This window comes from Melitaea cinxia, chromosome 16, assembly GCF_905220565.1.
Source record: "Melitaea cinxia chromosome 16, ilMelCinx1.1, whole genome shotgun sequence".
NCBI lineage: Eukaryota > Metazoa > Arthropoda > Insecta > Lepidoptera > Nymphalidae > Melitaea > Melitaea cinxia.
Window position 1 is genome coordinate 4,078,307 of NC_059409.1, and position 13,608 is coordinate 4,091,914.

A 13,608-nucleotide genomic window follows, 5' to 3' on the forward strand; every position below is an offset into this window, starting at 1 on the left:
AAGCTTTGTCTTGATCACATTATTCTAATTGTATATTTTTGTCTTTACATGATTTTCTAATGAATAATAAACAAAGATTATGAATTAATTTATTTGTTTTTTTCTATAAAATGCTCATTACTTAATTGCAAACTAGTCTTACTACTTTATATTTTTAATTTGTAAGTCCTGAGATATAATAGCTTTAAAATGAATTTGGCTCTTGTTTACAAAATGACATAAAGGTTTAGAAGGAAAGCACAATGAGCTCGAATCTTTCCACCATTCTTTAAAACTAATATAATTGTTTAAGTTGTCTACTGGTTTATCAACTTTTAACGAATCTTTACATTACTGACATTTCGTTCTATCTAATAATTTTGCAGCTAAATAACCACTAACATATACTACTGGCTGCTCCAAAAAGTTACATAAATCATTTTCATATACAAAGAAATCGATTTCATTGGGCAAAGACAAAACAGGATAAACTATCTCATCAACAACTTGAATGTCATCATTATTATTTCTATTAGGCATGTCAGTGCGGACCCCGCTAATATCGTTATAAGCTACAAACAATTTATTAGCGTCTTCCTCACAGTTCGCATTTCGACTGCCAAACGCTTTAAGCTTAATTTAGTTTGAGTCAAATGACTCAGCAGGATCTTCTCACGTTCAGTTAATGTAGAATCTGAAATTTAAAAAAAATCCTGTTACTATATATACATTTTTTTGTGTTGAAAGTATACAATATTATGTATAATGTGATTTATTCCTTTAATTTCATAAATTTTTACTTAAATATAATATTATAAAATAATTTATTGCTTTTATTATATTAAGATACATTTATTATTTTTATTTCAATATTAAACAACGCTAATATTGTTATATTTTATTAGTGATCGTTACAGTTTAATATGTATTTAATTTTGCTTTAAATAATAACACAAGTATACGACAAAGGAATGCCCATTGCATGATACAATTGGAATCACTGAATGTAATTATTTTTTTCCCTTTTTCTTCAATTTACTTGAAATATTATAACAATAAAATATACATATTTGATTACTAAGGAAAGAGCTATATCTAAATAAATTATTTTGTCATTCTATTTTGTAAACTATACTATTCTTTAATAGTATAATATCGAAATATATACATATATATAAATGTATAAAATATAGATAAATGAAACTGTTAAACATTAATGTTAATGCATATTTAACAAAACTAAGCAAACTTTTGATTTATAAAATGTAAATTATTGAAGCAGTATAATTAAAAATTGATTTGACTCTCATATACTTGATATTAGTCAAATGTGTACCGGGCTATTCATAGGTATAATGAAATAAATAATTTTCCCATAGAAAGAGTGTGTGCTTCTATTAATAACTGGCCTCAACTTTTAAGTGTATTGCAGCCAATGGAGACCACTTCGGATTAGCTTTATTTTCATAGAATTATATTAATGTATTAAACTAACACACTGTAATAGTAATAAATGTTATGTGCAACAAATAAATGTTTTTTTTTTCTTTATAACAATATTCAGGGCATATATACATATATATTGGCATTATATATTGGCCTGCAGTGTATTTATATATATTATGGATAGATATTAACTACTACTATTTACATAGTCTACCACATAACTACATTAATAACTACCACAACTTAATCCCTTGTAGTTGAAGTTGTAAATTATGATTTGAAAATAATTTCAATAAAAATAATTTAAAAAGGAGTAGGCTACAAAGAACTATACTGAATTACGTTCTTTGCTACATTAAAAGATTGTTGAAAATTATACCTCTATTTCTATTAGGTTTTCCCACAATTCTTTCATAGTTGCGAACAGGAACTTTAACATTTTCTACTGATTCATTCTGGGAAACTGTAATTACATTGATAAAAGTGAACAATAATAAATAAATATCTTTAACACATACATACACACGGTTGTCTTTTCCTAAGGTAAGCAACTTAACACTTGTTTTATAGACAACAACCAACATGCATATATATATATATATATATATATATATATATATATATATATATATATATATATATATATATATATATATATATATATATATATATATATATATATATATATATATATATATATATATATATATATTTATAATATAATTTATAATATATATAAATTATAACATAAATATGTATAGTTATACACCCAGACTCAGGCAGGAATCGAACCTACAACCCCCGGAGCAGAAAATAGAACCAGCACAACTGGAATAACAGGCTACTCATCTAAATGTATAAAATTCAATTTTGAGACAAATAAACATTTAAAAAAAAAATTAATACATAAAAATGTTTTAGTTGCTTATAATTATCTATGTAGTAACATATACAGTTAGAGAAATATTTTATATAATAAAGTGAACTTGTGTCATAAAATTAAATGCTAATTAGCTATATGCTTATAGTAGACATGTTACTTGTTAATGTTTTATGTAATCAAAAATGTGAAATTTTCATTTGTTATTCTTACCTAGTGTTTTTTCAAAAGTAAGTCCTTGTGGTGCCTGCGAAGTAGAGGGCAAAGGGAGAAAGCTGTATTCAGCATCTGAAAAATAGTAGTACAATATCTAAATAATTCTAGTATCTATTACTTGTTAATTTTTTTTTTTTACATTTTCCATTATTTACTAACTACACTTAAATTATTTGAATTTTATTTTCTACTAGCTTCTACCCGCAACTTTGTCCGCGTGGAATAGTTACTTTGGGCTAGCTGGGGAAGGTCTCAGAAGGAAAAAATCCGATTTTGAAACATTCTTCATTGGTGCTTCACTCTTATTGGTCTTTGCGTGATAATATATAGCCTATAGCCTTAGCCTTCCTTGATAAATGGGCTATCAAATACTGAAAAAAAATTCAAATTGGTCCAGTAAGTCCAGAGATTAGCACATTCAAGAAAACAAACTCTTCAGCTTTATACTAATAGTATAGATTTGATATGAAATTATTTTTATTTTAAAATTAAAGTTAATGATTACTTATCTTGTTATATAGAAGATGAAAATGATTATTTTCCAAAGGTGTTATTCATAATCATTTTATAGAAAAATAAAACTAAAAATCTTATACTGCATTGGATCATTTGTATCATATGTTGTGAATCGTTGCATATATGTGTTAAAAGATATTAAAGATTCTCAGAAAGTGTTTTACATATATCTCTCATTTTATCAGCGATATGTATATCAATCAGCTTTAGATATCTGATATCTAAGGGCCAACATTATCTAGGTAAATGTATAAATAATAAATTAAATATATGTCAAATGATTTTTTAGAACATTGACTAACAATAATCTATTATATGATATTTATTACAACTAAGATTGTACTGCCATTATCAGTACAAAATATATTTAAAAATTATCTTTTTCTATACAGTACAATTGTGAACATTTGTATGACTTTTATATAATCTCATCTTTATTTTTTTTTTAAATATCCAGTACATACTTAGTAAGACAGAGTTTTTGAAACAACAAGACATTGTTTTCAAGAAAACTTTTTGTCACTTATTAAAAATGTATAAGACTTGCAACAGCAAGTTATTAAAATTATAAGTAAGTTCATTTAATTAACAATAAAAATCTTAATTTTATCCATCATTAAAAATATATTACATAACCAAACATGAACTAACAAGATGCTGTACCTCTTAAAAACACTTGTTACTTCTAACAACATAACATAAATAAATATAATATAATAAAGTAGTTTACTCACTTTTAGATAAAATATTTTCATTCCATTGCACATTCTCTGAATTTGTTATATCTTGAAAACTAGAAAATAAAAAAGAATTTATCATAAACATCAATTAGCATATTATGAACCAGAAATAAGGCTAGACAAATAGCTAAACAAGATCATCGAGAAAAAATAATTGTAATGTAATTTATAATTATCACAAACATAAAAAAAAAAATTTGCACCTTTCAAGACTTGAGATTTTTTTTTTCTTCACCATATAAAGGAAAATCTACCAAAAGACTGTCATCCAATGGTTGTGGCAAATTTAATGTTGGAATAGCATTTTTAATTAATCTATTGCCCTTTGTATTAAAATACTTTTTTTCAAAGTGATATCCACACAAATATTTAATTTCATGCAATTTTTTAACGGGTATGTAAGCAGTCTTCATTCCCAACTGCTTTGACCCAAGAATGACACCTGAGAGTAGAATTTTAATCGTCAATTTAAATTAAAAGTTTAAATTTTACATAGTCTACAACTAGTTTTCTAGTATACATAAGTATGTATAATACTTTAATGTTACTTTATTACTACAGTTAGCTATTTACTGTTATAAAGATTTTAAGTAGAATTTATTTAAATATTGTTTACACTTACCGATCTGGATCAAGTGGAAACTTCTTCAAAAATACATTGGCTCCAGTCCAGGGGTCCTCTTTAGACCACAAATAGTACATTTTTGATATCTCACATTACGTTTCACTGTATTTTCTAAAGGAATGAAAACAGAAAAATATAGTATAAGTAATAAAAATATAGGTATAACTATAAAATACTATTATTTTCTGTTGATATAGATATTAAAAACTTATTTTCAAAAGCAAAATTACTTCGTTCGACAAAAAAGACGAATGATTCAGGTTCAAATACAAACCCATAGTAAATCCCTAGAAGCGACGAATAATATTTCACAATAAAGTATTAGGGCTCAGAAAATATATATGCAGAAAAATCTAAAAATCCAAAATTCCGGCGTGGTTACTCAGTGGTTGCAATATCAAAGTGCAATATAATATGGCGGTTAGGAAATAATTGTTTGAGTCAAAATTTGACAATTACGACGTTTCCGACGTTTAAATTTTTTCATTTTGACGTACAATTTTGCCAATTTATATAAAAATTCAAGTTTGGTATACAAAGTATAGCAAAAAAAGTGTCGCCCTACTGTTATATACTGGTATAAAATAGATCAGGCTTGCCAGAAACCTACCCCACCCCAGCCTGCAAAATAATGATATTTGTATTAAAAAAAATACTAATTGATAGATTTTGAATTGCTCAATTCAACTACGTTGTCCTTTTAAATTGCTCACCTCAAATTATATAATTAAAAATCAAAATTTAAAAAAAAAAACAAATATTTTCAAACTCCTATATCTTTCGATGTATACAATATTTTAAATTGCTCAAAGTGTTAAAAAACTGCTCAAGTTGCATTTATAATTGCTCAAGTATAGTTTGGAACAGATCCACTTCCCTTAATTTTTAAATAAATATAAATAGTTTGAACAAATAAAATATTGATATTTGTAAAAAAAAAATACTAATCGATACATTTTCAATAGCTCAATTCGACTACGTTGTCCTTTTAAATTGCTCACCTCAAATTATTTAATTACAAATCAAAAAAGTCGTTGAAAAATATTCTTTTATCAATATTTTCAAATTTCTATATCTTTTGATGTATACAATATTTTAAATTGCTCAACGTGTTAAAACCCTGCTGAAGTTGCATTTATAATTGCTCAAGTACAGATTTGAACAGCTCCACTTTCGTTAATTTTTAAATAAATATATAAAGTTGGAACAAATTTAACGTTTATATCGACAAAGTGAGCGCTGCAGATGCGCATAGACAATGATGGGAAGCCAAAAAAATTGCGGATATTCGTAATAAAAAGATGCTAATCGTTCGATTTTCAATAGCTCAATTCAACTACGTTGACCTTTTAAATTGCTCACTTCAAATTATTTAATTAAAAATCAAAAAAGTCGTTGAAAAAAATTCATTTATTAATATTTTCAAACTCCTATATCTTTTGATGTATACAATATTTTAAATTGCTCAACGTGTTAAAACCCTGCTGAAGTTGCATTTATAATTGCTCAAGTACAGATTTGAACAGCTCCACTTTCCTTAATTTTTAAATATATATAAATTGTTTGAACAAATAAAATAATGATATTTGTAAAAAAAAAAATACTAATCGATACATTTTCAATAGCTCAATTCAACTACGTTATCCTTTTAAATTGCTCACCTCAAATTATTTAATTATTAATCAAAAAAGTCGTTGAAAAAATTCATTTATGAATATTTTCAAACTCCTATATCTTTTGATGTATACAATATTTTAAATTGCTCAACGTGTTAAAACCCTGCTGAAGTTGCATTTATAATTGCTCAAGTACAGATTTGAACAGCTCCACTTTCCTTAATTTTTAAATATATATAAATTGTTTGAACAAATAAAATAATGATATTTGTAAAAAAAAAAATACTAATCGATACATTTTCAATAGCTCAATTCAACTACGTTATCATTTTAAATTGCTCACCTCAAATTATTTAATTATAAATCAAAAAAGTCGTTGAAAAAATTCATTTATCAATATTTTCAAACTCCTATATCTTTTGATGTATACAATATTTTAAAATGCTCAACGTGTTAAAGAACTGCTCAAGTTACATTTATAATTGCTCAAGTTCAGTTTGGAACAGCTCCACTTTCCTTAATTTTTAAATAAATATATAAAGTTCGAACAAATTTAACGTTTATATCATAAGATAAGGTGAGCGCTGCGGATGCGCATAGACAATGATGAGAAGCCAAAAAAATTGCGGATATTCGTAATAAAAAGATGCTAATCGTTCGATTTTCAATAGTTCAATTCAACTAAGTTGGCCTTTTAAATTGCTCACCTCAAATTATTTAATTAAAAATCAAAAAAGTCGTTGAAAAATATTCTTTTATCAATATTTTCAAACTCCTATATCTTTTGATGTATACAATATTTTAAATTGCTCAACGTGTTAAAGAATTGCTCAAGTTGCATTTATAATTGCTCAAGTACAGTTTTGAACGGATCCACTTCCCTTAATTTTTAAATAAATATAAATAGTTTGAACAAATAAAATAATGATATTTGTAAAAAAAAATGCAACTTGATATAAATGCAACTTGAGCAGGGTTTTAACACGTTGAGCAATTTAAAATATTGTATACATCAAAAGATATAGAAATTTGAAAATATTGATAAAAGAATATTTTTCAATTACTTTTTTGATTTGTAATTAAATAATTTGAGGTGAGCAATTTAAAAGGACAACGTAGTTGAATTAAGCTATTGAAAATCTATCGATTAGTATCTTTTTTATTACGAATATCCGCAATTTTTTGGCTTCGCATCATTGTCTATGCGCACGCGCAGCGTACACCTGTCTTATGATATAAACGATAAATTTGTTCAAACTATTTATATTTATTTAAAAATTAAGGAAAGCGGAGCTGTTTAAAACTGTATTTGAGCAATTATAAATGCAACTTCAGCAGGGTTTTAACACGTTGAGCAATTTAAAATATTGTATACATCAAAAGATATAGGAGTTTAAAAATATTGATAAATGAATTTTTTCAACGACTTTTTTGATTTATAATTAAATAATTTGAGGTGAGCAATTTAAAATGATAACGTAGTTGAATTGAGCTATTGAAAATGTATCGATTAGTATTTTTTTTTTACAAATATCATTATTTTATTTGTTCAAACAATTTATATATATTTAAAAATTAAGGAAAGTGGAGCTGTTCAAATCTGTACTTGAGCAATTATAAATGCAACTTCAGCAGGGTTTTAACACGTTGAGCAATTTAAAATATTGTATACATCAAAAGATATAGGAGTTTGAAAATATTGATAAATGAATTTTTTTCAACGACTTTTTTGATTTTTAATTAAATAATTTGAAGTGAGCAATTTAAAAGGCCAACGTAGTTGAATTGAGCTATGAAAATCGAACGATTAGCATCTTTTTATTACGAATATCCGCAATTTTTTTGGCTTCCCATCATTGTCTATGCGCATCTGCAGCGCTCACTTTGTCGATATAAACGTTAAATTTGTTCCAACTTTATATATTTATTTAAAAATTAAGGAAAGTGGAGCTGTTCAAATCTGTACTTGAGCAATTATAAATGCAACTTCAGCAGGGTTTTAATACGTTGAGCAATTTAAAATATTGTATACATCAAAAGATACAGGAGTTTGAAAATATTGATAAAAGAATATTTTTCAACGACTTTTTTGATTTGTAATTAAATAATTTGAGGTGAGCAATTTAAAAGGACAACGTAGTCGAATTGAGCTATTGAAAATGTATCAATTAGTATTTTTTTTTTTACAAATATCAATATTTTATTTGTTCAAACTATTTATATTTTTTTAAAAGTTAAGGGAAGTGGATCTGTTTCAAACTATACTTGAGCAATTATAAATGCAACTTGAGCAGTTTTTTAACACTTTGAGCAATTTAAAATATTGTATACATCGAAAGATATAGGAGTTTGAAAATATTTGTTTTTTTTTTTTTAAATTTTGATTTTTAATTATATAATTTGAGGTGAGCAATTTAAAAGGACAACGTAGTTGAATTGAGCCATTCAAAATCTATCAATTAGTATTTTTTTTATTACAAATATCATTATTTTGCAGGCTGGGGTGGGGTAGGTTCAAAGTTTGGAGCAAAATGCTCTCTTTTCATTGTTTGTTTTAAAGTTGTTTTAAAGTTTGTTTTAAAGTTTAAAGAGATAACTTCAATCCCATTTTCACTACAAAAATCTGATAAATGCAGGGTCATGTGTGGCCTATGACCGTCTAAGAATAATATGATTGGTTTAGGTATATTATTTTTTTCTATCCACGGATTGAACACATTAGTTATGTATGCATAAAAAGTTCTTGCACACATTCAGCCTGAATCTGACCTACCTATGCGCCAAACTTTTGGTACGCTATTAGCAATTACAACAGGTAAACGCTCATAAGGGTATACTATCATCGGTGGCGCTAAAACTCTAGTAGCATTACCAGTAACCAACACTGTTAAACTTTCTCATCTCCTGATGCTATATATACATTTTGTTCACCTTTGCGCACTATGACTCGTCCATCTTTTGGTTGTAAGTAGAATGCTCTTTCATCAACATTAAAAATTCTTTCAGGGTCATTCATTATTACTTCAAGCAAAGTGTTTATTTTCAAGGTAATCTTTAATTACTACAAACCAACGGAGTATGTTATCTTATGAGACTTCATCTCTTGCTTTATTTAAATTGTGTTCGGTACGTTCTGAAATATTTGGATGCCTTTATAAAAACGAAGAGTACCACTTTTTTCCTGCCCGATTGTTTGAGAATGGACAGGAATCTAATTTTTTATCGGATATTATTTTTTGGACACTATCAGGCAATTGTTCTTTGGTTACAGGGAAGTGTTTTTCAGCCATAAAGGCCATCCATCTCACGATTATCGTTTCTTCCTCAAATGAAAGTACAGTAACTGGACCTAGATTACACAATAGGACTTTTCCCGGTGATTTTATTGTGCAAGGTTATCCTTGTGACTCCGTATCTTTTAGCAGCAACAGATATTTTTTCTCTTTTTCTTACTTCTTCGATAGCCCTGGCCATTTCTTTTTTGGTATAATCTTTTCTTCGTGCCATTTCTAGGATTAAAATAAATTTGTATGTATTAGAAATACGTTGAACCTATTATGGACACCTAGTTATGGACAAAATGTCCATAATTGGATAGAGTTATCATTTATTGGAAATTTCTAGAGAAACATGAAGATATACTAGAAAAGACGTATGATATATGAAAAAAAATTAAAATAAGCAAGTTCACTTTATGGACACTATGTCCATGACTGGGTTTACGTGCTTGAATAATATCCAATTATGGACATGGTACATTTTAGGATTAGAAAGCCATTGACATTTTGGGTTATGATATTAAACTATTGTATTCTTATTAGTAAATCATTGAATACTATGACTTTCGACGACGACGATACACCTGACACAAAATAATATGTTAAATGTACTTACTTGCATCGCGATTCTTATAACAAATTACGATTCCCGACACTAAATGACACCGCGTAACTAACAACCGTTGTGGCTGCAATCAAAATGTCCGTTGGCTGTCAAAAACAGTTGGTATGATAGCTAAAATATTAGTACAACTGATCGGTGTTGATATTTGAAGAAAAAAAAAATCGCGTTTGCTTAATTTTGGAGGTCAATTCAAAAAATGTCCATGACTGGTCCGCGTCCAACATAGGCGCCATTACCTTAATAAATGAAAATCATTCTTTTCGTCTTCTGTGAATATTCTATGAACGTCTTTTACAATACATATTCTAGGTGTATTCTTTTCTTTATTTTTAGCAATATATTTAGCTACTCATTCAATAAATGCTTTATTTTTACGCGTTTTCATTAATACTATTTATTTTATTTCTAAGTCTTTGCACAAAATTGCCAGTTCTTTCAATAAATCGTCTCGAGAGTTTATTGATAAAGAAGATTGGCTTGCAAATATAGTAAGTATTCTTACTCTTATAATAACATAAATTTCTTTTAGTTGAAATAAACATGCTTTCATCTCGATTTTTTAATATACTACGCAGTTTCTGGTCAGGTAAAATAATAAACTCTACATATGAATCGCATTTCTTAAGTACTTCCGCAATTTTAGGTTGGTCAGTCCTATAATCACTGGAAGTAGAAGAATTACTAATCTTGCTCTCATTATTTCTCGCTTGTGCTCGAATTAACACACACACACTATCTTACTATTCATTTCTTTTAACTCATCTGATGTTATAATTATCCTAGATAAGGCGTCTGCCACCACATTATCTCTACCACTAACATACTCTACTTTAAAGTCATACTCCTCTAATAAAAGTTTAAACTTAGTCAAACGACTAGATGGATTAGTCATATTAAATAAGTATAACAACGGTTTGTGATCGGTTCGAATTACAAAACTTTTGCCACACAAATTTTTTAATTTTATACCTTATTAATTTATTAGATTATTAATTTAATTAGATTAAATATTTTATACCTTATGGTATAAAATATTTAATCGACCATACAATGGCTAATAGCTCCTTTTCAATTGTCGCATAATTCAATTCATCTTTATTCAAACCCCGACTCGCGAATGCAGTTACAATTGCATAGTACGCCCTATAGCAAAACCTGAACTATCAGTTTGTAAAATAAATTCGTTTTTTTTTTTTTTTTGATGAAAAAATCTGGATAATTCAATACAGGTGGATTCGAAAGTAATTTTTTAAGGCGCTCAAATGCGTCGTTACATTCCGTGTGTCCATTCGAATTTAACATTTTTTCGACATAATTTATTTAATGGTAAAACTATTTCACCAAAGTTACGAATAAATTTACGGTAATAATTACTAAATGCAATAAAGCGCTTGACGTCATCCGCACATTCCGGTAAACATTCGGGTAACGTTCAATTACGCGAATCTTTTCAGGATCCGGTAACATGCCTTATGCATTATTTTAAATTTACTTTTCGTAGTCTGGAAAATACATAAATAGTCATTAGGTTTTTTATTATGTTCGATTAGGTTTCTGCCGAATATTATGAAATCGTCCATATAAACAATACATTTTTCATAGTTTAGGCCTGACATTGCTATAGTCATTAATCTACTAAAAGCTGAAGGGCTGATTTGTAATCCCATAGGTATATGACACTTTCTTTTGGGTATATGACACAATCATAATTAACGTGTGTAAATAAATATTATATTACTTCACATCGCGGTCCGATTGTTAAATTATGATGATAGTAATGCATTGGTAAAGATACCTCATTTTGACCTACTCTTAAAGATAGTACATCTGTATTATAATCTATGACACCTTTATTTATTTTAAAAATTTTTTGACCTAATATACCCTATCCCTTTACATGGACCTATTACATGGTAGATTCCTAAATACGTAGAACTTATGATTAAAATTAAATCCTTCCCACTTTAATGTCAAATAGACAAAACCTTCAGATTTTAAACTACCATCTATGCCATTTATACTTATGTAAAGCTACGTTAGTTAAGGCTCCATCCGATACTCGAGGAGCAAAATATTATACCAGAACACCAGTTTGGATTTCGCGCGCATCATGGGACCATAGAACAGATACACCGAGTGGCTTCTACGGTCCGCTAAGCATTGGAACGAAAAGAATACTGTTCTGCTGTATTCCTCGACGTGCAACAAGCTTTTGACCATGTGTAGCATAAGGGTCTTGAATGCAAAGCAAAATTTTGCTTTCCCAACACTGCTTATATGCTCTTAAGATCCTACTTACAGGACCGCATGTTCCAAGTAAAAACAGAAGGTTCAATGTCACCTATTTGTGACATTAAAGCTGGGGTTCCCCAGGGATCTGTACTCTATCCAGTATTGTATACAGTTTTTACTGCCGACTTACCCACTTCCAATAACGTCTTAATTGCTACCTACGCAGATGACACGGCAGTACTATCTTGCCATAGGGATCCCTGTATAGCATCGGAAAACCTCCAAAGGCACCTAGAAAAGGTTGGATCATGGTTGAGGAAATGGAGAATTAAAGCAAGTGCTGCAAAATCTACCCACGTTACTTTTACATTAAAAAGAGGTGACTGTCCACCAGTGACACTTGATCGAACTGTCCTACCTTAGAATACTACAGTCAAATACCTAGAGATGCACCTTGAAAAGAGGCTTACCTGGAAGGACCACATAAAGGCCAAAAGAGATCAGGCAAACTTTAAGCTACAAAACCTGTACTGGCTAATTGGAAGACAGTCCTCATTCAGTTTAGAAAATAAACTGTTGATCTATAAATGTATTATAAAACCAGTATGGATGTATGGAATTGAACTATGGGGATCGGCCAGTAACTCCAATATTGAGATTCTTCAACGGTTTCAAAATAAAGCCTTAAAAACTTTAAGCAATTCTTCCTGGTTTACACAAAATAAAGAAATACACAGATACTTGGAAATACCCACAATCAAGGAGGAGATTGATATTTTCTGTAAAGCGTACAAATATAAATTAGACCGGCACGAAAACTAACTGGCTAGAACTCTAATGGATACTGATAATAGTATATTCCGACTTAAGAGATCAAGACTAGCTTTCTTTTGAAGTTAAATTAATGAGGGATAACACATCGTAGGATGTGCTGATTCCGAAAAGTCCAAGAAAAAGTTCAACAGAATTAATTAAAGCTAAGGGGCTGATTGTAAATAGATGAAAGGTCAAAAAAAATCTGTGCTCTTAAAAAATTATGTAATAAAAATGGCGTCGCAAGTGACATGGACACATGGACACGGCATTTCATAAATAAATTACTAACAGAAAACGAAAGACATGCGTGCTTGTGGGATCCATACAGTGAAACTTATAAAAACAAAATCCTTAGAGATAATGCATATGTAGACATCACAGATTAAGTATTAGTTACTACGTAAGTAGACATTGAAAATGATAAATGTAATTTAATTTTCCACTCCTGTTAAAAAGCACGGAATTTATAGCAAATATAAGCCAGCCTTATCATCGCAAATCGCGGATCGCAATCGCAGTCGGTTCGAAGTTCCATTGAGTGTCGTGCGGGGTTTGAACAAAAATTTTACCCTCTTGTTTCGCATTTGTTATTATTATTTGTATTTTTGAAGGTGGGAAGGACGTTTTGAATAATGATAG

At 28.6% G+C, this 13,608-nt stretch overlaps 1 protein-coding gene across 1 annotated transcript; it reads right to left on the bottom strand.

Moving 5' to 3' along the window:
- Positions 1-264: 264 nt before the first annotated feature.
- LOC123661021 lies at positions 265-4,794 on the bottom strand. Its single transcript, XM_045596037.1, has 6 exons — positions 4,677-4,794; positions 4,400-4,513; positions 3,772-3,830; positions 2,519-2,593; positions 1,805-1,888; positions 265-673 (listed from the first exon to the last, which is right to left on the bottom strand). Exons 2-6 carry the CDS (start codon positions 4,477-4,479, stop codon positions 552-554), a joined length of 420 nt encoding a protein of 139 aa, XP_045451993.1. The 5' UTR covers positions 4,480-4,513; positions 4,677-4,794; the 3' UTR covers positions 265-551.
- Positions 4,795-13,608: the final 8,814 nt, after the last annotated feature.